The 27,026-nt window shown below is 41.9% G+C and overlaps 1 protein-coding gene across 2 annotated transcripts in view; it reads right to left on the reverse strand.

Annotated features, from left to right (window-relative positions):
• The window catches only part of Ncoa7 (nuclear receptor coactivator 7), a 133,916-nt gene that overhangs the window by 17,280 nt on the left and 89,610 nt on the right, over positions 1–27,026 (reverse strand). The window contains exons 8-10 of one of the 2 annotated variants that reach the window (XM_051175485.1): positions 26,080–26,264; positions 22,593–23,626; positions 21,186–21,354 (exon numbers count right to left, since the gene is read on the reverse strand). In XM_051175485.1, coding sequence (XP_051031442.1) covers positions 21,186–21,354; positions 22,593–23,626; positions 26,080–26,264 — 1,388 coding nt within the window. The remainder of the gene's footprint in view (positions 1–21,185; positions 21,355–22,592; positions 23,627–26,079; positions 26,265–27,026) is intronic. The other variant, XM_051175487.1, reaches the window with a different exon arrangement.

Here is a 27,026-nt window from a genome sequence, read left to right on the forward strand (position 1 = left end):
TCCAAAGAACCTTTCTATAGCACAAGATACATTATATACAAGTTTTATAGAACACTCTAACAAAAACAACACTATTTTACCACTGGAAAGAGACCTATCATCTGCGGCACAAGCATGTCCTTTGCTTCCTGTTTCTGTTCAGGACACATATTTCTGAAGCATATCTCTGGCTGTGATCAACAAGGAAATGGCTAGCTGCTCAGCAGAGGATGGGGACTCTCAGTGGCCCAACGTGGACTATCTACCCTGCATGGACCAGTCACAAACACTAGGTTCTTTATTGATACTCATGATAGCAGGGGATAGGACAGCAGGGAGGAGGATTGCATGGTTCTTAAAGTCTCCTTTATAATTACGAAGCAATTCCAAGTTGAAGCGACTGTTTGGAAGAATGTCAATTTATCATTTCTGTTTAAGAAGCTTTGATTGTATCAGAACACTGTCACAAGATGGATACGGGTAAAACAAATACAATCCCCACCCCAGTTCTGATCAAACTGCTTTAGGCTCTCACTTCCCTATCTGCTCTTGCCCATATGTTTACTTGGTAATACAAAGCTTCCTTTGTAATGGGAGCCAAGATATAACTGCATTATATGTAACATTACATAATAACTCATTTACTGCATTGCTAGCCTTTGTATGCATCCACACTGAATAAAAATTAATGAACCATACCTAACCTGCATTTCTACATCGTCAGGATGTTAGCTTATGGATTTCTTTCATTATATAAATAATGTTGTGAGGAAAACTGCACAGCCTATATCTTGTACATCTTTTAAGTTATTTTCTCAAGAGTGGTTCCCAGAAAGGGATTACTAAGCCCAAGGGCATGCTTTTACAGCTCCAGATTGATCCTGCCAAACTGACTGTGAAAGGCTGACACTGGATTTTAGGCTTTCCACTTTATCCTTTTATAAAAATGAGTTTATGTGGGTTACACGGATGGCTCTAATTTTCTAATATTACACAACATTAGTAAATAACTGTTTAAATTTTAAGTGAGATTGCAATGTTTAAACTTTATATCACCCAGTGTGCATTTCCTTGAAGATGAACATGTTTCAGTGTTTTTTCTTCCTGGTGGTAGACATTCTTTTGTATGTTGTGGTGACACATAACCATAAAATTGGTTTTGTAGCTACTTCCTAACTATACTTTTGCTACTGTTGTGAACTGCAATATAAACATCTATGTTTTCTAGTGGTCTTAGGCAAGCCTCGTGAATAGGCTATTGACTCCCAGTTTGAGAACCACTGTTTTATGTAATGTCAATACCAAACACCATCAACTATGTTTCTGAGCCACCCCTCAGGTGCAGTGTCAGAGTCAGCTTCCCTGAGTGCATGTCCTCAGGGCAGGCTCATCCTTGCCTATGGTGAGGAGTGAAGGGGTCAGCTCTCTTGCTGTAGAGGGCAGCGAGAGGTAAGGCCAGCTGTCCCAGGGGCTGGCTCAGTATGGCCCTCTGATTTCATCTCACATTGTTCCTAGAGCCTCCTGAGGTGCCACTGGCCACAGACATCAACACAGACCTCAGGTGAGGCTCGATCATGGAACTAGACATGACCCTTGGCAGTAGCTTAGGCCCAGATGACATCCTAGCTCTGGATGAAAGGAATGGCCACATAGCTGGGAATGGGTCTGGCCGCTATGTGGTTGCCGGACACCACCAAGGCCTCAGATTGCAGCCCCAACTCTTTGTGACCATTAGTGGCAGTGTAGGACCCAGACTATAGGTCAGACCCCCAGTTGCAATATGGTCCTTAGCAGCAGCTGGGTCTGGATATCATCACTACCTCAGCGGCAGTGTGGCCCTGTGACACCAAGTTGGCCCTTGTTCTTGGGTGTCTGCACAGCCTTCAATAGTAGGAGGAGCATCGGACATCAGCACAGATCCTTGCTGCAGTGGGGCCGCGGACCCAGACATGGTCCTGGGCTGCAGCCTGGTATTGGATAACATCCTAGTCCCGGGTGGTAGCACAGGTCACCCATATCTGTGCTGTGTCCCCCCACCCCCTCCAAGCCTCAGGCTCCAGCCCAGATCCCGGGCCTCTGTATTGGTCCTACTGGTAACCTGTGCAGACTCTAGCTACAGCTGGGCCCACTGACCCAGACATGACCTCAGGCAACAGCTTGTCAACATCCTTGTTCTGAATGGTAGTTAGCTCTGGTTACTCAGATCAGGGTGGTTCTGATGGCAGCATGGCCCCATGGACACCAAGAAGGCCACAGGATGCAGCCCAGACCTCAGGCTTCATGTGGCCTTTGGTGGCACTGTGGGGACATGGGCATCAATATAGACCTCAGCTGCGGTAGGATCATGGGCAGAGGCATGGTCCTTGGCAGCAGCCTAAGCCTGGCTGTTACCACGGCCTCAGGTGATGGCAAAAGCTACCCAGATGAGGACAGTCACAGTGGCAGCATAGCCCCTGAACCCCATCCTGGCCCCAGGAGGCAGCCCAGCCTACTGGAGTCACCACTAGACGGAAACAGAAGCCATGGATATAAAAACGGACCCTGGCTACTGTAGGACCAGAGAACTACACATGGCCCGTGCTAACTGCCTGATCCAGACATTGCCACAGTCCCAGGTGGCAAACAGACCTCCCTCCCCAGTCTCAATCACAATGGACACAGGTGTCAAGCTGGTCTCCAACATCTGCCCAATCCTTTCCAACTACCTTTCTTCCTTTATGTGTCTTTCCATGGGGTATGGACCACTCTACCTCTATAATGCTCCTAATTCTCCACCCCTTATTTACTTAAAATGGGGGGGTCCCTGGAGACTTTCCTCTTGCATACTGGGAAGGTGCCGTCTAGGTCCTCTCTCTACCACCCAGCTTTTTAAAAATGTTTGAGTCATTTGAGAATTCTGTTTAGATCTGTACTCCCTTTTTAAACTGGGTTATTTCTTCTCATCAAACCTAGTGTTTTGGGTCCTTTACATATTTTGGATATTACTCCTCTGTGTAAAATCAAACAAAAAAAACCTTTTCCCATGCTGTAGGCTGGCACATTGTCTGATTGACAACATCCTTTGCTGTACAGAGAAACTTTCTGGTTTCATGAGGTTCCACTTGTTAATTGTGTTTTGGTCAGAACATCTTTTCCTGTGCCAATGAGTTCAAGGCCTCATTTTCTCTTCTATCAGGTTCAGTGTATCTGGTTTTAAAAAATGTTGAGGTCGTTGATCCATTTGCAGTTGAGTTTTGTGCATGGTGATAAACACAGCTCGCTTCATATTCTTCTACGTGCAGCCGCCCAGTTTGACCTGCACCATTTATTGAAGGAACATTCTTTTTCCAGTGTGCATTTCTGCTACTTTCTCAATAAGTAAGTGTCTGTATGTGGTGGATTTATGTCTGGGTCTTCAATTTGATTCCAGTGGTCAACATATCTGTTTTTGTGCCAATACCATGCTGTTTACTTTTTTACAGTTACTACAGTTCTGGATTATAATTTGAGATTAGGAATGGCGATATATCCAGGTCTTTTATCATTCACATTGTTTTTAGTTATCCTGTTGTGTGTGTGTGTGTGTGTGTGTGTGTGTTTCCATGTGAAGTTAAAAATTGTTCATTCAAGTTCTGTGAAGAATTTTGTTGGAATTTTCATGGGATTTCAGTGATTTTGTAGATTGCTTTTAATAGCATGGTCATTTTTTTTACTATATTAATCCCACCAGTCCATAAGCATGGGAGACAATTCGGTTTTCTGTTATCCTCTTCAGAGCCTGAAAGTTTTTATAATCCAGGACTTTCCCTTGCTTGGTTAGTGTTACCCCAAGATATTTTATTTGATGCTATTGAGAAGGGTGTTATTTTCTTGATTTCTTTCTCAGTCCCTTTGTAATTTGTGTATAGGGTGTCTACTGATCTCTGCGACTTAATTTTGTAACCAGCTGCTTTTCTGAAGGTGTTTGTGAGCTGAGGAGGTTTGCTGGTTGAATGTTTAGGTTTACTTATGTATACTATCATATCACTTACAAATAAAGACATTTTGACTTCCCCCTTTCCTATTTGGTCCTCTTCACCTTCTGCAGTTGTCTTATTGATCTAGCAAAGACTGCAAGTTCTGTATTGAATAAACATGGAGAGAGTGGACAGCCTTGTCTTGTTCCTGGTTTTAGTGAAAATGTTTCTCTCCATGGAAGTTGATGTTGGCTGTGAGCTTGCCGTAAATGGACTTTATTATACTAATGTATGTCCCTGTATCCTTATTCTCTTCAGGGCATTTTTTCATAAGAGGGTGTTGGATTTTGTCACAGGACTTTTATGCATGTCTAATGAGATGGTCAAGTGGTCTTCAGTTTGTTTATATGATAGACTACATTTATCCATTTATGTATGTTGAACCATTGCATCTCTGAGATGAAGCCTACTTGATTACAGTGGATGATCTTTTTGAAGTGTTCTTGGATTTGGTTTGGTAGTATTTATTGAGAATCTGTCTGGGTTCACAATGGAAAATACTTTAGAATTATTTCTTTATTGTGTCATTGCTTTGGGTATCAAAGCAATGTGATCTTACAAAAAGAATTGGACAAATGTTTCTTCTGTTTCTAGCATGTGGAAAAATTGGGATTATTGCTTCTTTGAAAGTCTGGTAATATTGGGCACTAAAACCATCTGGCCCTGGGCTTTTTTGGTTGCTAGACTTTTAATGACTTCTCCCATTCACTAGGGGTTCTAGGTCTGTTTAAACTGCTTATTTGATCTTGATTTAACTTTGGTAGGTGGCATGTATTGAGAAAATTATCCATTTCTTTCAGATTTTCCAGTTTGGTGGAATATATACATTACATACATACATGCATATATTGTATGTCCTTATGATTCTCTGAATTTCCTCAGTTGTCTGCTCCCATGTCCCTGCTCTTGGGTCCTTAAATCCAGTTCACCCACATTCACACCACTGCGGCCAGTTCTACTTTTTTGCCAGGTGAAGTGCAGCCCCCCTCCCAATTGCTGTAGGGAGCACATGGGGGGGGGTCAGCTCTCCTGCTCTCATGTACCCAGGGCTGGCTCACCTGCCCCTACCAACAGTGTCAGCTCTAGTGTGGTGCCCAGGTGGGGTGTGGGGTCAGCTCTCCTGCGTGCTGTAGCTGGTGAGGGCAGGGATAATTCTCTTGCTCTCTTGATGGGGGGTTGGACTCTCACCTACCACAGGTAGCAAGGGGTAGGGTGGGGGGCATCTTTCCCTCACCCACGAGTCTCTGTCTTTTTTATTAGAGACTTGAAACCACTGAAGTTGGGAGACACCAGAGTAGACGTAAGTATTTGTTGATTCTTGTTATTTTGTTGCAATTCTCAGGGCCCACTGAGGAGCCCCACTCAGGGCTCTAGTGGAGATATATTGTCCTGGCCATTATTGATTTTGTCTTTATGCAGACATCTAGGCATCTGTGTTTGGGAAGGCTGTAATCTAGATGCTAATATCCGGTTCTTGTCTTTGTTGTGTGGGTGTCCATTCCTTTACTTCTATTGCCCTCTCTGCTTCTTAGGAGGGTGTGGTGGCTGTGTGCTGCCTGGTAGAAAATTCTTCTGGGAGGCTGCTAGGTGCGTCCATTGGTTGTTGTCAGTAAAATGTGTTTCTAGGTAGCGGTGGCTGACACTTAGGAATGTGGATGGGCTCAGAGTGGTGGTGAAGAGATCCATAAGAGGGGGGACAGAAGGGTGTTCCCCAAGGAGGCTGGGATGAAGCCATGAGCTGGGGGAAGGAAGTTTGGAGGGGAAGCTCTGTGTGATCCACTAGAGATGGAGTAGGGGAAGAGGGGAGGCTGCATCAGATGATCTGCTACAGGTCTGGGGATGAGACTAGGGGAATGGATTTGGAGGAGAGGAGAAAGGGACAGATCGGCAGTTAGCCCAGCTGCTTTCCCAGCTGGAGTGGCCAGCTGGTTCCCAGGGAACGCGTGCTTAGCCATCAACGGAGATCAACGGAGACAATTTTTCCTGCAGCAGATGAGAGCAAATACAGAGACCCACAGGCACACATCATCCAGAGAGTGAAAGGCCTTGGGACACACAGCCCTAACAGGTTGTCTCCATCAAATCCCTCCTCTCAGGGCTTAGAAAATCCTGTGGAAGTGGGGTCAGAAAGACACATACGTACGTACATACATACATACATACATACATACATTCTCTTTCTCCTCTCTTTTTACTCTACAGGTATATATTGTATATATATATCATGGCTTCCAGTTTTGTGTTTGTATGGAATCCGTAAGTGTGCATGAGTGGGTCTCTGGGCCTATGTTTCTTGTAGCTTACTTCTGTTTGTTTTGTGCTATTCCAATATATTAGTTTTGTTTATCTTTTACATGATACTAACTATCTTGTATTATAATAATCCTTTAGAAGCCTATTTATTTTCTGATGAGGTACAGAAAGGGAGGTAGCTCTAAGTGGGAGGGAAGCTGGGGAGGAAGTCTGAGAAGTAGAGGAAGAAACTGTAATCAGGGTACATTATGTGAGGGAAAAAATTTCCCTGTCAGTCTCACAAAAAGGTAGTTATTATGAATACATATTTGTATTTCCCCTTTCTTTTATTATTCTTTATTTTATCTTCCTTTATCAATATACCAACAGCTCCCCCATTCTTTCTTTGTAGCTATCCAGTATCCATGGCAGGCTTACGTAGTTTACATAGCCATTCCATGTAGTTGGACATGTGAGCTGTTTCTCAAATATGCAGTCACAAATAATGCAATGAGCAATCCACTGCGAGTGTCACTTCACACAGGTACAGATAAATCTGCTGTTTATCTTCCCAGAAGTAGGGTTGAATTGCCTGCCATGCAAGTACTAGGCAAGCTCAACCCTGCTTTGCCTCCAGGAAACCCTGATTTGCTCAGACGTGTCCAAAGGTAGTGTGGCTGCAGACTTGGAATGCACAATCTGATGCGGTTATAATCATACAAACATAACTTTAGAAAACTAGATTGCCCTGAGTAGGGATTATATTACTTTTGGCCTGTACATCTCCCTCACAGCTGTACATTGAGAAAGCATGGAATTAATCACTTCTCCAGAGAGGTTTGATAAGTATAAAATTCTCCAGACTTTCTTTAAAAATGCAGCTCATTGTAAATAGTGGAGAATCAAATATACTTCTCTGTAACTTTTATAAAACAGCTATATGTTACACAGTGCATGTTCATATTAGGAGTTAAAAAAAAATCAAATTTGGGAAGCACAAATGGCTTCCTAAAAACTTGTGGCTGGCTTTTGTGTAAATAGAGAAAAGCAGCTTCAATACTTGGGATACAGTCTGCCAGTCCTTAATGTTGCTGGCAGCTGCGCTGCTGCTCACAGCTGGCTTGGCACTCACAGGCAGGCCCTGATGTTTTTTGTTGGCCATAAAAAAAAAAAAAAAAATTACAGAGGACATAAATCAGATGGGGACGCTGCTGTAGAACTCTGATAAAAACCCAAGTTGTCTAGCCACCAAATGGCCACACATACATCTATACTACCCCGAGCACATATTGCTTACTCAAGCACCATCACTATGTCTACAGTCTTCCCTTGCTTCTCGGTGAGCCTTCTTCAGATGTCTGACCCTGGAAGTGATTGTTTCCTGAGGATGGTTCACCTAGAGCAAAGCAGTGTCATCACCAGTTACCTCACTCAAAGCTAAACCACATAACTCCCCCCTAACACTTCTCCCTTCCACAGACTTCTAGTGCTCAGGATCGAACACTAGGATCGGTGATGCATTTGAAGAATATCTAAATGTATTCAAAAGGGCAAATCATGTGAAATGCCCCTATGTGCCTCACAAATAAAAGCAATGTAAGTAGGCGTGGATACAAATGTTATTTTGGAAAATGTGCTGCCACGGAGCCACGCTCACAGCCCTGAACACTCTCTTATTGGTTTCCAGTTCCCCCAGAGTGTGCTCCTCTACTGCACAGAGTTGTTAAGCTTTAGTGTGCTCTAGTGAGCACTGGCTGGAGGGCAATGCACCTGTGACAGAGCTTTGTGAGAGCCCAGCGACTGTCATTGCCCCTACTTTTCTGGAGTATTAGCTCTGGTTGGGATTGGGTATCGAATTCAACCCATTATCCTTATATCTAAGGGATGAAGGCTCTGAATTCAGCCATCGGTGTCCTATCCAGGACTATGTCTCCCGAAGTGAACATCTGGATTCTTCCTATCACAATGCAAATTATCCTCTTATTCCACATTGTTTGTGAACTATTTCCACGTCTTTTTTCCTGGCACTTCACTCTCATGGAGAAGTCATTGTCTAGGACGACACCGATGGAAGAAGCATTCACTTTGCCAGAGCTGTGAAACTGCAAGGGGACCGAGATGAGGGACAGCTTTGGACTGTTCTGCATCCCTTCTGAGACATTATAAGACACGCGAATTGTGAAAGTACAAGTCTATACAGATTTTAGGGAAAGAACCAATCTTAGCGACTTCTAGCCACTTCCCTTTTTGGTAACAGAGACATCAACATGCCCAGGGTCACCATCTCAATGGTTCTGCTCAATTCTAGAGGTAAATAAGATGAGGCTGACTTAGTATTTCACAGTGAGAACATAAATGCAACACTATCTGCTTGATGGAGACAACTGATTCCCACAACCCACTGGGAAGGTGAATTTGGGTAGAAGGCTAAAGAAAGGCAAAACTGTAATGGGTCGGAACACCCCTTAAGGGAAGCCAGCTTCATCAGAAGGTCAGTGTGACTGGAGCCTGTCTGATATGTTCTGATGGTCACAACAGAGGTAAACTCAAAGGACAGCATCCCATTCTCTACCTCATAATTCCTGAGGGCAGGGGGCTGGGGGGAGTGCTCCAGTCTCAGCCTGGTTATTTAAGGAGACAAATTTGAGCAGGCCACGATACTGATGCTGAAATTCAGACCATGCCTCCTGCCACTGGCCATGCTGGGGAAGGAAAAAGATGCATAAGTGTAGGTGTCTCTTTCTTGAGAGCCGTAACAAATGGAGGCTGGTGACTGAGAATGAGGATGTGACTTCTCCAAGGTATATTGAGGAGAAGGATTTTATTGTAAACATGAAAGAGAGCTTCTGGAAGAGTCCAGACTGAACCAGGCCACGAGAAGAGAGAGATGTGGGGAGGGCGGGGTGGGCGTGGGGAGGGCAGGGGGCGGGCAAGAGAGCAAAGAGGCCAAGAGTGAGGCAAGTGAGCCGCATAGCTGGAATGTTAGGGTTATCCAGGAAGGAAAAGCTCGAAGAAGGGGAGCGAAGCCCCTGGGATGGATGGATTTAGAGTACTGTGCAAGCTGAGACTGAGTGAGCCCAGAGGCCGCACATGCGCATTGGCGGCTAATGGTTAGCCTTTTGTCTTAGGTTTCTTTGACAAAGGTTTTGGTGTAAAGTATTCCTGTCAAAAGGTGCCATTATTTCTAGAAGTATTCTCAGCCAGGGCAGCAATCTGGGAAGCTCAGGCAAAGAGACTTTCTTAAAACTCTATCCCAAGCCTCTTCTAGGATTGCCAACTTTTCAATGAACGATCGGTTTTAGTTCTGGGTGTGCCTATGTTCAGAGTGGCATAGTGTGAAGGTAGTGTGAAGGAGCCAGTTGTGGGTCAAGAGAAGCCAGGCCCAGCCTCATACTCTGAGTGAGCTCTGGGCAGAACCGATGCTTAGGAAAGACAAGGCTTCCCATAGAGAAAAGCTGCACAGTGACCCTACCTGTCAAAGATTGCCCCGTATAAAGATAAGGAAACCAAAGAACGGCATTGGAATAACATGCCCAAATACTCCTTCCCTAGACATGTCCCAGCCAGCTCAAGCTGAGAGGCCTCTAAAAGAATTCTGTAGATAGGTCTATTCTTTGTTTCCACAGACAGAGGTCATACATCAATCACAATGACTTCCCTGGTTTGGGGCTTTTAACAAAGCTTATATAAATATCAGCAGTGCCCCTGCTGGCTCTCAGGGCCCCCATTCCCAGTTCCTATTTCTGTTTGTAAACTTCCCCATGGTGAGCACAAAGTACAATAACCCAGTACCAGGCCTCACCACTTGGTGTGTACACTGAACTTAGGGAGGTCACATGGCAGTGGACCCTGTCTCAATAGCTCCTGTGCCTGGGAGGCCACAGCGAAAGTAAGATGGCAAACTGTGAAGGTATATTCTGACAGGAAAGGCGCAGGTATTTTATTTTATTTTATTTTATTTCTTTTCAGACATCCTAACTACTATCACAGCCTTACTTTCAACTTTGGCTTCGCACATAATATTAATATGCCTTCACTTTGTCATGTAGTCAGGGGGCATCACCTGTGGCAAGTGAGGGAAAAGTAAAAGGAATGAAGAATTTAAACAATCTGTACCTCAAGAGAAACATTTTGAATTGACTTAAAATCAGTTCAAAGGTCCTCGGAGACCAAGTAGAAGGAATGAGTGTCCTATCCCAACCCTCTTTCAACCTTTCCTGTTTAATGTTTATAGTATGTGGCCTGTTTGGAGGCCAGGGAGCGGATATGACTGAATTACGGTTGCCTTGGGTTTACTTAGCTGAAGTCTTGGGCCGTTTCCTTTTACCTAATGGGGTTTTCCTAGCTGTTAGTTTCCAGAATTTGGTAGACCTCAAGCACTAAAACTCGGGGCCCTGGCTTCCGCTCTTGTTCCTCTGGATCCCACTTTGTCCATTACCTCCTTCCGACTACACTCATATCTTCTGCCTTCATGTCCGCTCTCTGCCTCAGTTTCCCCCCAGCTATTGGGTCTCTCCTGGATTCACACGATTCTAAGCCAATCTAGCTATGTTTTGACCCTGTGTGCTTGCTCCAGTCTCCCCCTCGGGCAGGCCTCCTTTTCTAACTTCTCCCTTCAGGAAGCTGCTCTTTGGGCTTGCTTGCTTCTTTGTGCAGCCCACGATCACACATCGCTCCTCTCTACTCCTCACAGTGCTGTTAGACCTCTCCCCACCACCTCAAGCTCTCAGCCTCTCTTGCCCGTGCCCTCTGTAAACGGGAGGATCTCTATTTCATGAGTGAGAGTCGCCCTGCAACTTCCCATAGTGACCTAGTTTCCCACAATTCCTTTTACTATCACCACCTTCCTCTCTGCACATTACCAGTCTACTGCTGGTCTAGGGTCCCCATTCTGTTCCTTTACTCTCCTACCTTGTCTATTCTTCTGTGTCCTTCATGTTGACCCTTAAACCTGCATGCATTTCTCCATCCAAAAAAAAAAAAAAAAAAAAAAAAGGGTTCTAGATGTTTTTTCCCCTGAAAGTTCCTTCTCATTCTCCATCTCCTTTTCTCTTCTTCCAGAGTGTATCTATCCTTTTGGCTAACATACTCCCTTTCAACTTTGACATCAGCTGTTTTGACCTATCCAGTCTGTGGTATGTGCTGTTGGTAAATCATGGCTGCCTCACACACTTCCTGAAAGGAGGCAGAGAGTTAAACATGCTGCTCCTCTTCTCACCATCTTAGCAAAACTGGTTTTCCCAAGTCACCAACTGCAAAACAACAACAGTATCTCAATCCGTTTAGCATTGACCTTAGAAAGCCTGTTGAGGCTTGAGACTTGACAGTGATTCACCTTGTGGTCTGGTCTCTGATGAATCAGCAGCCTTGGGACATTATCCAGGGCTGTGCTCCTAGCCCAAACCATTACTAGTAATTATAGCCACAGTAGCAGCCAACTGTTCCTGAAAGGTGTGTGTGTGTGGTGTGGGAGGTTGTACTGTGTTACAGGTAACAAGTGAGCAGAAAAACTTGGTCATGTACTGGGTCATGGGATGGAGCTCTGGTGCTGGAATGAGGCCAAGAAGAAAGGAATAACTATAAAATGCAAAGCCAATCACTTCACCTGGCTCTATAAAACTCTTCTAGCATCTTCCTTTATTGCCAAAGCTACATCTGAGACCCAGGCGAAAGATTTCCAAGGCCGGACCTTAGGCATGACACTGTACATGTAGAAATGCCCACTACACACTCCTGTCAGCCCATCTAACAATGATCCCTACTCTGACTCCTTGTGTCTATTGTATTGGTTTTCTGAATGCTTAGCAGAAGAAAACTCTACTTGCCATGCATTTCCTAAACATGTTTCTTTGGGCTTGTGAATAAGAATGTGGCCATAGTTAACAATACAAGGAAATCAGCTACTAAGAAATATATCTCACCTTTGGAAGAAAATCTCTCCTAACACAGCACCAAGACGCAGCTAAACCACAGGCTTGAGGTGGGACCTTTGAACGGGAGCTCAACCGACAAGGGAGCAATGAGGGGGCAGGGCCCGTCTGCTAACTGCATGGAAGGCTGAGTGGCTGAGTCAGAGTCCTGGCCATAAGCCGCAATGATTACATAGTACCTGATGGACACTATTCTCTAAAGTGTCAGAAGGTGTCCTCAATCACTTCAGAGTGTACACAGAGCACATTTTAACAGTTACATACTTCAGAAGGTATCATTTATAAATAAAACTAGCATTTATTCTTCTCATGTCATAGATACTATCAGAGCCTAAATAATAATAATAATAATAATAATAATAATAATAATAATGGATTTGTTAAAACACAGTGATTTGTGTTTTAAAGACAGCCAGGAAAAACAGCAATGCGGATGGTGTGCAGATAAGGGGCATACGTGGAGGTAGGCATGTGTGTGAGCAGCTACAACTTAAGATTTTGCCATCCGTGGCACTCCTCGATTATTAGTGAGGAAGAGGCAAGGACAGAGCTAGAGTTTAGAAGACTATTTTGTCAAGTAGCAAAGAGCAGAGGAGAGATGGGACCAAGTAGAAACAAGGCTTTGTTGCCATAGCTACACCTGAGCTCTAGGCAAAGACTTCTAAATAAAGGTCAGACCCTAGGCATGGCAATGTACATATGAAGTGCCCACACACAACCCTGCCAGCCATCTAGAGGTGGTCTTTTCTTATCCATGGGGGTCTGGTTTAAGACCCCCAGAGTATAACAAAATGGATAATACCAAATCCTATATGAATAACATTTTTATTATGATAACTATATAAAGTTTAATTTATAAGTTAAGTCCAATTAATAGGAGATTGTAGAATTATAATAATGTACAGTAATAACCTTTCTGAGTGTGGTATCCCCATCTCAAAATGTCTAGTAGTACCTCCTCACCTTCCTTCTTGTGATGATAGGGTGATTCAACGTTTACACCATAAGGTGAACGGAGGTGTGTGACAGGCAATAGGTTGCAGCATTGGGCTGCAGTGCACACAAGCACTGGCATCATCCAACTGTCCATTTTATAATCCAGATTTGTTATGGAATATTATTTTGGGATGGGTTACATTTGTTTATGCTGTGGAACATTTGTTTAGTGGTGCAAAGATGTGTTGCTTTCATTTGCATTGCATTTCTTTAACTCTGTGAAGCTGTGTTACTTCGCCTGTCTGAAACACCTGATTGGTCTACTAAGCAGCTGAACGGCCAATGTGAAGAAGGACGAAAGGAGACGTACGGCGGGCGGGCAGAAAGAATAGAGAGAAAAGGAAGAGGAAAGAGCAAGAGAACAAGGAGAGGCGGATGCTAGGAGCCAGCCACACACAGCCACCATGGAGGAAGAGTGAAAGTAAGATATTGCCAAAGTAAGAGAAGGGGAAAAGCCCAGAGGCAAAAGATAGAGGGGGCAATTTAAGAAAAATATGGCTAGAAATAAGCCAAGTTAAGGCTGGGCATTCACAAGTCTCCATGTGGATTTATTTGGGAGCTGGGTGGTGGCCCTTACCAAAGAGCCCCAAAGAGAAAAGAGTAAAAGCAATCAACAACATAGATTACTAGCAAAAGCTAGAGGTGCTGGTGGTAAACACAGGATCCATAGAGTAGTCATGGTGACTACTCATCATAGTCCGGTGGGATGGACTATGATGGCATCAGACTTCATCACTGCTCTAAGCTCCATGTGATTTAAAACTCAAGAATGCCTCCTTCTAGAGACTTCCATTTAGTACTTCATGGCTGTAGTTGATCACAGGTAACACACATTAGGAAATGAGACCACAATAAAGGAGACTATTGTACTTGAAATCTACTACTAAGTGTTCTTGTCTGACACAAAATGAAGGCGGACATGAAGAGAGGGTAGAGGGACTGAAGGAGGGAGGGGGGAAATGGCTACTATCAATTATGATGGAGATGTCCACTGGTTTGGTTGTGGGTGTATTTCACAATGGACAAAAACATGAAATGCTTTTGTTTGTTTGTTTGTTTCTTGGCTTTTCTGAGGCAGGATTTCTTTGTGTAGCTTTGGAGCCTGTCCTGGCACTCGCTCTGTAAACCAGGCTGGCCTCGAACTCACAGGGATCCACCTGCCTCTGCCTCCTGAGTGCTGGGATTAAAGGTGTGTGCCACCAATGCCCTGCTTACATGAAATGTTTTATACCCTGAAGATGTACGGTTTTTAATTGTCAACACTGCTTAAATATGGTTGAAAAAGTAGATTTAATTGTCCTCACCAAAGATATTAAGAAAGCTCTCTCTTGAGAATCACTGTGCAATACAATAGCTGCAGTTAGCAAATGGACAACTTAAAACTAAATAAAACCCAAATTTTATACCAACATCCACGTTACAGGCCTTGGGCTGACATTCTGAAAGCTCGATTCGGTAGCAGATGTGTTCTTTTTGATCTGCTTGCTTTTTACATCAAACAGTAGTTAATATTTAAAACTGGGAGATCTGGCACACATAATCTGTACTTCAGTTTGTTTGGACAAAAATAAAAGGATGGAGCAGCACAGGCCCACACAACCAAAGGCACAGAGACTGCTCTGGGAGGGCTCAGTCCCTGCCTGTGCCCTGAGCCCCGCAGTCCAGTCCCTCGGGCACTTAAACAGAAAACCTTCTCATCTGTAAGACCCTGGAGGTTGAAATAATATTAAAATGTATGTGTACCTGTTTTTTTGCTATATACACAAAACCTATAGTAGTTTCATTTCTATTTCTAAAGTAGGTACAGCAAAACAGCAGTAATAAGACATAAAAGCTGTATGAATGTTGTGTGTGTGTGTGCACATGCGTGCACACACTGCAAATATGTCTATCTTAATACCATAGTGTACCATAGAGTATCCAGACCACAGCTGACCATAAGTAACTAAAATTCCAAGAGCTGTGGATAAGATCCAGGGACCTCTGTGATTCCTTTGTACCTCCAAACACTATGCAGCACCCATTGGTGGAGATGAATTGGTGTGCTTCGAATAAGACCTGAAGCTTGTCTCGGAAGTGCTGGCCCCTGGTCCTCTACAGGAAAGCACAGCCACCACTCTGCAGTGTTGGCTTAGCAACAGGGTCATTTCTCAAGAGCACTGCGGGTTGCAGAGTCAATGGTTAGCTCAAGACATTGACTCGTACAAGACATAGCTCAAACAAAGCTGGCTACTGAAGTTACTGGAAGGTGATGAAATTTCTGGACAGATCAGTGAGTGAAACCCAAGGTGAAAACACCAGGAAAGGAATGAAGAGCAATCGACATCACCACAAGGTTTTGTACAGTAACTTTTTAGGAACAGTGGACATATTTACATGAATGACTCAAACATGTGTCTATCTAGCACTTTCCCTACATTAGTATTAAATAGGAAGATGCTGGCCTTAGCTAGGGATTCTTTTGATTTTCTTTCCTTTCCTAGCAACATTCTCACTTTAAAATGTCACAATAGGATCCTAGTTCAGGCTTGAATGTGCTAGGGGTAGAGAGAAGGGGGCTGCTTCAACCCCTAGCACAGAAATAGATGATAAAGAAAAAACAAAAGGAAAAGAAAGGCTTGCACAATGATATTCAGTACTTTAAAAAGCAGATTTTCTTTCTTTCTCTTCCTTCCTTCCGTCCTTCCTTCCTTCCTTCCTTCCTTCCTTCCTTCCTTTCTTTCTTTCTTTCTTTCTTTCTTTCTTTCTTTCTTTCTTTCTTTCTTTCTTTTTATGCTAAATAAACCTGGCTAGGCTGAAGGGAACCAAACTTGTTCCAGAGAGTATACTGTAATGGATGTTTGAAACAAGGGTTTTGTTAAGATTCCACCTTAACCCTGCTCCCATTAACAGCAAGGTGGCTTCTGATCAGAAAGTTTTTTCTTAGCTGTGGTTAAAGGTTGCATGCTAGAAAACTAGGTCAGCATGCATTGGTTTAATTTGTCCTTTGCTCTTCTGAGAAATGCGCTATGAGGAACACTTTGCTTAGTCTCCATAAGGGTCTTTACGACTTGGGCATCTCAATACTGTAAAATGAGTTGAATAGGAGAACTAATTTTCTTTATTATTATAAAACTAATTCAAAGCTCACTAAATGCATGCAGACAGAATTTTAGTCAGGAGGAGACACCCTATTAAACTAAGATAGTTTATATAACAATATACATGTGTGGCCTACATAGTGTTAAGACAGTATTCACGGAAAAGACTTAAAGCTATACATGTAAATAAAAATTAGAGTTAGCTATGTGGAATAGCTATGAAAAACAACTTTCTTTTTGTTTTTGTACTATCTACATAGTCTAAGTATTTTAGGTATAAGAACAACAAAATATGACTAAGTTTTATCTAGTAGGTCAGGCTCAGCTATTCATGCACTGATGTAACTAATACCATGAAATATGGATCATGACACACTAAGCACTATGCTATGTCATAGATGCAAAGTCATAAGAAAACAAAAGAATCCAAGAAACATGGGTAGCAGGTAGTATGTTAAATGTTATGGATGACTCTCATGGTTTGAATGAGACTGCCCCTCCATAACACAAATGCCACACATTCTTTCTCATCTCATCTGTGGGTACTAGCCTCAAGTATTTTTTTTTTCTTTTGCATGTTTAACTTGGTAGCATATGAGGAAATTAGAAACAGGTCACGGACAGTGGGTGTATACAGCTAAGGAGCTGGGATAATAGAATACAAGTTAAATTAGAGAAGGGAAATACTGGGGGCAGAAATGATGCAGACAGGGAAGCGAGGGGCCAGGGGAAGGCTTGACCAAAATGAATCCAAATAAATAGTATAAGAGGGGACAGTAAGACACATGAGATATGAAGGACATACACGGCCCAGGGAGCTAAGATTTAAGCAGGGATGAGGATGGGGGTAGGAGGTAGGGGGTAGGAGGTATGTTAAGCAAAACAAAGTGGCTGTATAAAGCCCTGGTAGTTTATTGTTATCTAATCTATCCATCTATCAATTTATCTTATAGATATATACATATGTGTGTATATCTGAATGTCCCACATTTTCTCCTGCACTCTCTCTAATCCAGATCTGGGTAAGTGGATACTTGAGCTGGAGGCCTAAGAGTGGCCATTCTATTTTGGATGTTAACAGGAACATTTTTTGTGAAAGACACATGTCAGTCATAATTATACACTGCAATTCAGATACTAGAATGATATCAAGACACAAGCATCTGAGAGAAGGAATTCCTGATTTAAATTAGATTAGATTATTGACGGAGTGGAGTGACTGCCTTCACAGTTACATGAAGACCAACCGTCCGAGCTGGAAAAGCTGGGATATTACAGGTGTATAAACTGACATCTGGAAATTGCACAAATATCCCAAGCACACCATTGTCATCCTCAGCTGACTCAAGGGAAGCACCCGACTGTGCAGAATGCAGTGGACACAAAAACAGGCTAAGGTTGCCATGTACTTAATCCACAGGAGAACATGAGTATGCTTCAGGTGGTATTACCTGATTGAATATGAAGGAACTACCAGCCATCCTGGTGTCATGGAGGTCTTGAATCTACTGATCACTTCCATCAAAGAATGAAACCATTATGTTTTGGACAGTTTTAAAGACAGATGCCTCTCCAATTTCTAGTGCCTATGATTTAATAAGAACTGCTATAGGAAACAAACAAAACAAAACCTATCAACCATACAAAAGAGGTAACCAGAGACTATGCAGGGGGTGGTGTGTGTCTGCTTTCTTTCTTACAAACGATTTATTGCTGGAGTTAAGGGACTCACGACATACTGCATAGGAATGATGGGAGATGTCATTCTGTAAATATATTCCTCTTATTGGTTAATGAATAAAGCACTAATGGCCAATAGGAAAGCAAAATAGGTGGGACTAGGAGACAAGGAGAATTTGAGGAAGTAGTAAGGAGGGGTCAAGATGTAGAAACTGGAGAGAACAGAGGTCTGGGCCCTCTCTCCAGTAAGATAAGACCAGGTGGAAACACTTAGATTAATGGAAATGGGTTAATATTTAAGACAGAACTAGCCAATAGGAAACACTAGTAACAGGCTAACAGCTTTATATCTAATACAGCGTCTCTGTGTGTTATTTGGGGCTGGCACGGCGGTGGCTCCAGGCTGCCAGAAAAACCTGCTCTAACATAGGAACAAGAAGTGGACTTGATAGCACTCATTTCTTAGTAATAATACGTTAAAAGGAAAAGTCAAACATCTACTTAAAGAGTACTGGGGACAATAGGAAGAGACAATGGCGCATGCATTTGATAAATTCTGTCAACCTCAGGATGGTTTCTTTTGGCCATGAGTATTGGGGTATTGGATGAGTCAAAGAGACACTTCTTGGAAGAATATGATGTCACATCTTTGTGAAAGGACAATGTGATCCAGATAGGAAGCAGCTAATTAGTGTGACTCAACCCTACCAAGTACACTCCAATAGATTCATGCATTCATTTAACAGAGGTGTGTGGAAATATTCTTTCTGAGGTAGTGAAGGAATCCAGAAACTACCAACTGAATGAGAAGGCACAGCATGTCACGCCTTAGCTTCTCATTAAGATCCTCTGATGACCTTAAGTTGAATAATTTTATAAATTATCATTAACATAAACTTCCTTTTCATACTTTCATAGAAGTCTTTGTGAGCTGAACTGTAGAACAACTCCATCGTCTGTCCTTTCTTAATCTAAAATGTGAATTTATTTAGGGCCAGTGGCACACAGAAATAAAGAATGAAATAATTGTGAGTAAATTCATTAATATTTATCACAAAAGCTACCATAATTGAAGAATGTAACATGTCTCTAAGAAAATATTTAGTTAATTAATAATGAGTTCAAGAAAGGAAATTATTTGCTATTCAAAGACATGCAAGCCATGACAGTGTAAAATACAGTGTGGCAGAATTCAACAAGTGACCTACATTAAGATGCTTGAAAAAAAACCACTTATATAAGAGGTCCAAGAAAAGTATTGTTTCGGCATTAAAACTGTCTTCTGTGTTAAGGAATGACAGGAAAAATAATTACATATTTGGAATAGCTAAATTATTCTACATGAGTTCTTGGTACACACAGTTCCCTTCTGAAAGAAATTCAATTTCCAGTTATTACAAATAATATATTTTCTCAGAGAAAACAATAAATATAAATTTAATCAATCTTGCTCTTTCTGTCTCTGTCTCTCTCCAAATGAAGTCTCTACAACCCACAATATGGCTGAAAATTTCAGTTTCTCTCCTACCTTTAAAATCATGAAGTAGACAATTATTTACAGAGATGGGTCCATTGACAAGATTCTACCAATTGCTATACATTCAGAGATTTGCATTTCTCCTATTGAACCACTTTTAAATAACTGCACGAGACATATATGCCCCTTACCCATAGTCCTAACTTCAAAACTTCCATGCAATCCTGGGGGTTACATGCATGGTGAAGGGGTATGTTAAATACAAAACAAACTATGTTTATTGCCCATGCTAATGTGGATTTGTACCTAGGAGAAAGAGGAGTTATTAGCAAATCCATTCATTAAAATCCCATTATTTTCACATTAAGCTATCATTTATTAAAATGAAGCAATTTTCCTGATGAGAATTACCACTTTGGGTAATAAGCAAGTGTGGCCTTGCTTAGGACTGCATTTGGCTTTGTGAGAATTCATGTTACAGAAGGTGAACGAGGGAGCTCTCACTATTTACTCATCAAACACCTATCTCGATGATACCTGATCACCAGTCTAGACAAGTAGGTGTGTGGGCTTCAGAGGCAAAATTAGTACAGTTGTTTGCATTTATTTTCTGTAAGTCTTTTTATTCTACCACACATACAAAAATAAATCAATTTTTAAAAAAGAGTATTTTCTAATTTTCTTTGAAAACTCCCATTTTATATTCTACAAACATGTCACTAGTAGTACACTGCTGAAGAATGTCTATGCCACTATTGTCTGTCCCCAAACCAATAACATCTCCTCTTTGGTGATAACTCAGAAACAAAGCTCTGCCCACACTCTCATGCTCACTGTAGAACTGATTTGTTAATAGCCAAGATGCAGCATTGACCTAAGTGTTCAGCCAGAGATGAATGGCTGAATGCAATGTGGCATGCGCATAGAAGAACATTAGTCAGCCATAAAGTCAACACAGGCCTGGGATCTGCAGCAACATAGATGAGCCTAGGGAGTGAAGTAAGGCAGATTAGAAAATACAGCATGCACACTCTGGACAGGTGTGCGCTAGAGGAAGAACTTAGTTCATGAGTACAAAATCAGTTAGATAAAAGGAATAAAGTCCAGAGACCTATAGCACAGTGGAAATGGTGAGAGTTTACAAAAATATATTCTGCATCTAAAAACTGCTACAAGAGAGGGTTTGCAAATGCTCCCTCCAAAAAGAAATGATGGGTTGTTTGAGGTGAAGGATATGCTAATTACTCTGGTTTGATCACTGCAGACTGTAGACGCATGTATAAATATCATACTCATAACTCATACTCATAACTACCAGTTTAAAAACACCCCTCCCCAACAAATAAAAACACAAATTCCTTAAAGGCATTACCGCCACTATCTACCCTGGGGATCTCATGCTGTGTTTCTCATGCGGCCGAGTCACGGGCACATCCCTCAGAAGGTCCTAGCCTCTTCAGCTCTCACACACTTAGGCACTGTAGAGACGAGCATCAGTCCTGTCTCTTTACTGCACTTAAGAGACTGCATCGGCTCCACCCCGCTCCTTTATTCCCACCAGAAGAGCATTTCTAATTTCAGATATTTAAGAGTTACCATCTTTGTCCATTTGAAAATCGACCTGGCAGGAGGTCATGACAGTGGATCAGCATATTGTACCTATGCCAACATGGTCATATGCACCCTTCTAGAAGTAGAAAACAACAAACCCCTGTAACTCAGAAAAATCTCTTATTGAAGAATAAATAGACATTTGGAGATAAGCGGTCCACGCACAACCGAACCCTTGACAGTGGACGCTCTTGGTTCTGCTCACCTCTCACGGGGAACAGCAAACCAGTACTCCGGCTGCTTTCTTCTCTTGCCGTACTGCTGAACCATGGCAGTGGTGTGACTGGCAAAGGATTTTCTCATCGGTTTTCCCACTTTGATGCACAGAAACATGGGTGGGGTCTTGCTCTTTTCTTCTTTTGAGGGAAGTATATCTGAATCACATATGAAAAAGATTCTCAATCCTGACAGTATGGGAGACAGTAAAACTTCTCAACTTACAAAGAGGGGTTGGCAATGGGCAGAAACATGATTCAGCAACATCCCATCAACCTAATGAAGCATCTGACTTCCTTTGCTACAGAAGGGCAACATGTTTGCACATTTCAAGTCAGTGGGTGTCATATGGCACGCTACATATTAAATTCAGCAAAAACCGCAAGGACAGGAAAAAGTCATGAAGAACCATATCACTTCATAAGCACGCATATCAATGAACAGTAAGGAGTAAGGCCTCATCCTACTACAGTGCTGGTTGGTTTAGAACTGAAATTTCTCAAACGCATTTTCAGCTGAGCATGGAGGCACACACACCTTTAATCCCAGCACTCAGGAGGCTAAGGAAGGTGGAGCTGAGTTCCATGTTTGCTCTGGTCTATATAGAAAGTTCTACCAGGGGTACACAGTGAGTCCTTCTCTCTCTCTCTCTCTCTCTCTCTCTCTCTCTCTCTCTCCCTCTCTCTCTAATAAAAAGCAGTTTTGATTTAGGCATTTAAGGTCTAAAAATTATTTGAAAGAGTCAATACTTCTGAAATACAAATCTACATTTAGTTCATCTTCTAAATACATACTGTGTCTTACAAAATTTTACCTCAATCATTAATGCTATCAGCAAGGGTATATTCTATTGAGAATACAACACTCTGAAATAATTATTCTACTGTTACTAAAGGTGCATATTTTACAAAGGCAATTATATAACAGAATATGAAGGTATTAAATAACCACAAAAATAATAACCCCCACCTAAAGTCCCCCAAACAAAACAGAAGGCTGGGGATGGCTCAGTGTATAAAATACCTACAGTGCAAGATAAGGACTCAAGGTCAGATTCTCAGAACCAGCATAAAAGCTAGGAAAGCATGTGGCCTGTCTATGACCCCAGCAATAGGGAGGAATGGAGTTGGGCAAGATGTTCAGTTGGCCTGGCTCTGGGCTCAGAGAGACACTTAACTTCAGTAAATAAGGTGAACCATGAAAAGACAACACAGGGTTTCAATGTGCGTATGCATACGCCACATATATAATATATACATGTATCCACAAACATGGGAACATGCATACATACATACCACACACACACACACACACACACACACACACACACACACACACACACCCCAAAACAAACCAAACAACCCAAACCCAACCAATCAACCAAACAACAGCTTACCTTCGATGGGTACCTGAATTCTCTTTAACAGCCATAACTGAATCTCAGATTTGTTATCCATTTGTGCACCTTGACAGCTCTTGTCCAGAGATGATTTCAAAGAATCCAGAGCCTCTTTGTTGTTGATCACATTTTCTTCTGCGTTAGGGTCCAGTTTCAGGGTCTCCCTCTCTTTTATCCAGATTGTACCTGGCTCTTTGTTACCCTCAGGTGGGGAGTCACCTGCTTTGGGGAGAGAGCTACTAAGCGTGATGTCTATTCCTCCTGGCTCCACCCTTTTGCTGTCATTGAGTTCCGACCTCTGTATATTTTCAGACAGCTGTGAGCCTTCTTTGTTTTTATTTAGGTAAAATTCAATGAGTTTAACTTTATCCAGATCTTCGTGGATCTTCAGGCTGCTTTCTACCTGGTTTTCTGGGGATCCGGACTGCTTGTCTACTTCTGGCACTTTATCTTGCTTCTCACAGGTTTCCAAGTCTAGGGCCCCCTTCAGTTCGGCTTCGCTCTCTAACCCCCTAAGGGCCAGGGATGACTGCACCTGCATTTTCTTTGCAGACACGATTGTTTGGGACTCGCTCTTCTTTTGGTCGTAGGAAGGGTGTACCTTCATGGGGTCTCCTTTGTCCATCCTACTCCCAGGCTCAGAAGAAAGTTCCTCCAGGTCAACAAAGTCATCATCTTCTCCCAAAAGGGAGTTTTCTTTGGCTGTAGATTCCAAGGCAGCATGAGTATCAGATGGTCCCTTGCTGAGCTGAGTCATGGAGGGAGATTCACTGGCTGTCCCCTTGGAAGGTTCCAGTTTCTTTAGTTTCCATGACTCGGAGCTGTCTGAGGGCTTCATCCGAGTGTATTCTGCTGACTCCTCAGGAGGGCCCACTGATTTGGGATCTAAGGTGAGGGATCTCTCCCCATTCTGCTGTCGTCTTTCCTTGTTAATGGACTTGAACTTACTGAATGGATTGATATCTTTTTCTGAAGCCAGGTCCTCCCATTCTCCAGGCCTGTACAGAGGACAAAGATCCTGAGGTAGGTCACTGTTGGGGCAAAATGGTGGATGTACATGGAATGTTAAAAATAAAACCAAAAACAAAGTGGAGGAAAAGAAAAACACAAAACAAAACTCAAACCAAAACTTATAGTACAACTTAAATTCATGCTAAAATGATTTCAAAATAAGAAAATGAAACCAAGAGATTGATCACAAAATAAAATACAAGTCAAAACTAAAAGGAATGGCAAATGGATGGACCATGTGAGTTGTGCCTTGTGCTAAAACACATGAATGCATTCAAAGCATGGAGATGGTACCCACAAGACTTTTCAATATGAAACAATGTTTTTGATATTTATGAAGGAAAGGGTAAAGGAGAGGGACAATTTTTGGTTCAATTATTAAATTTTTTTAAGAAGTCAAATGTTTCCCTTTTTCTTTTCTTTTTCTTTCTTTCTTTCTTTTTTTTTTTTTTTTGGTTATAAAATAGTAGAAATCAACTGCAGAATTCTGAAAGGCCACTTGATGTCACAGCTTCTTTACGTAAAACCAGTTATTTCTAGTTACACTTACTCATTTTCTAATTTAAAAAGCCCTATTACTAGTAAGAGCGATAACAAAAGTTAACTTCCATTATTACTGGAAGTAACAGGGCCTTATAGTTTAAAGATCTACAGAAATTTTATAGAGAAGCTCTTAAAATATTGCATGAGTTTTTAAAGCATTTTAAATTTTGTACCAATAACGATATAACAACTGGTTTCTTACACAAAACCTATTGTCCTGAGATATAGTTAGGTACTGCCCTTAATAAGAGATGCTTACAACCCAGAATTGAATTATATAAAAGATTTGCTAAAGGTGTTCTTTCAAGTTCAAAATAAATGGCCAAGACACTATCCATTTTAGTTAGATTGTTTGTTTGAGACTGGGTTTCTCTGTGTAGCATTGTAGAACAGGCTGCGGAGAAATCTGTCTGCCTCCAAAGGCCCGCCCACCACAGCCTGGATAGGTTGGTAGTTTGTTACTGCTTTTTATTGATGTTATTTTGATTGTTTACTTTGTAACCCTGACTGACTTTGTACTTAAAGCCCTCCTTCCTAGGCTTCTCAAGAGCTAGGATTACAAAGTGCACCACTACACTTGGCTAAGAAAAATATACATTTTAGGATGGCTGGCCCTATATCAAGAACCCCTGCATGTTTACCTACAACAGTAGTAGCACCTCTGCTGGGTTCACAGAGATACAAACCTCCTTTCTAAAAGGGATACTTCCAATTTCAGGATTAAGGATGCTTTCTAAAAGCACCAGTGGTACTTTATCCACTCCAGCTTTAAAATAAACGATCATGCCAATATAGTAACTAAGTCCCAAGTAGACCTTCTCCCTGGAGTTATATTATGAAAGTCATTTACATGGAAAGCCCAGACTTTTCCCAATGAGAAATGAAAGCTCATATAAAGTGTTAGGCTCTCCTAGATGGCTTTCAAAGCTTTAACTCATTCTTCAATTTAATAAGCATTCAAGTGAGCCTCTAGGAGCCTGTGCCAAAATATGGTTGTTACTAGTTGTTTGTGCTATAGTCATGAGAATATACTAAGTGGATGACCTAATACCAGCATCCCAGAAAATACTGAAGATGCATCAATTTCAGGGAAAAACAACTTAGTGTGATAGAGAATCCTACCATATTGGAACACAGAATTTCATCTAACAGATTAAAGACTGAGATGCCCTACAGATGAAAGATCTCAGTTCTTCACATCCTTGATTAACAAGCCAAAGTTTCTCCCATAAACATCCAAGATCCTTTATTTCTCCCCTCTCTTGAAGAATGACCTGCAAATATACTCAATTGCATCCCAATTAGCCTCCCAGCTAACCTTGCCCACCTCTCCATTTTTGTTCCTCTCCCCAATCCAAGCTGCCAGTTCCCCACGTGAGACTAATTTAACCATCTGCTTTTTAAGCTCGCAGCTGCCAAGCACCTGCTGGCGCAAAGTATACAATGGCATCAACTGGTTCAGCTGTTAATTAATGTTTTTCTAGACTTAGCCAAGCGACTAATGAGGGTCAATAATCCTCACAGTTGTTCCCTTCCTATTTTCTGAGCCAGCTGGGCCCACTAACTATCCCCCCCAACACAAAACACTGGAAAGGATGTTTTTAGCTGGTAACCCCTCACCCCCTCTCTCCCTCACCCCCTCTTTTCTCTCCTCTGTTTTTCTCTGTCTCCTCTTTTTCTCCAAGTACATTTCAGGCAACAATTTTTTTCCTTTATTATCTGGATGTGCAAGTTTCCTTAATCATCCGCACCTCCCATTTTTCTATTTATTTGTTTAAGCTTCACAACACAAAAATCTCTCCACCTTTTGGTTTCCCTCAACACAGTTCCTTGCTTTCACAATGCCCTAGCCTCTGCATATACCCTCACTTTGAAATTCTATGTAAAGATCTCAACAGCTCCTGGTCGAAAAAGGAGAAATGGTTCTTACGATGGCAGAGCATCTTTGATCTTCATGTGAGAAATGTCATTGTACAAGGCAATGGAGACCACCTCTTCCATGGGGCAAATGAGGCCATACTCTTCACACCCATTTTCAATAACCAAGGGGTCAGACTTATGAGGGTCAAACATGATATTGTTTGGAGTGACAATCATGACACCGCCAACCACACCCTGCAGAAGGAAGAAACAGGAGATATTACTTGGGATAGAAAAACATTCCCTGCTGTTACGAGCACTTTCCGGCCAGCCTGATCCCCACAGCCATGTCAGCCCCAAATAACACACAGAGACTCTGTATTAGATACAAAGCTGTTGGCTTGTTACTAGTGTTTCTTATTGGCTAGCTCTGTCTTAAATATTAACGCATAATTACCAATATATGTATTTCTACATGGTCATATTTTACCAAGAATGCCAGACTCACATCCTCTCCTCCTGAGATCACATCATCACTCTGTCTTATGTTTTCCAGAATCCTCCACCTCTCCTAGTCCCACCTATCTTGCTTCTCTATTGGCCAACAGTGCTTTATTCATTAATCATATTTATAGAATGACATTTCTTATCATCTCCTCTTTTCTGTTTAAATAAAAAGGTCTTTAACTTTGACAGTAAAATATATAACAAAACACTTATCAAATAAGAACTATAGTTAACAATATTTAGTCCATTAACATTATCAGGAATTAAAGAAAATATTTTATCATCTATCCTATCTTTGTGAGTCTAAAGTCTTACATGTAACTTATCTTTAATCCTAACTAAGGAAAACTAGAACCATAACTATCTGTCTTCAACTCAATCAAAGACCACAGAAGGATAGTATATAAACTCAATAAATGACAGAGACATCTTGCTACCTGGACAGTCATCCAAAGTTCTTCTGAAATGACATCTCCCATCACCCTGCCCAACATAGCATCTTTAATTACT

The sequence above is a fragment of the Phodopus roborovskii genome, unplaced genomic scaffold (assembly GCF_943737965.1).
Source record: "Phodopus roborovskii unplaced genomic scaffold, PHOROB, whole genome shotgun sequence".
NCBI lineage: Eukaryota > Metazoa > Chordata > Mammalia > Rodentia > Cricetidae > Phodopus > Phodopus roborovskii.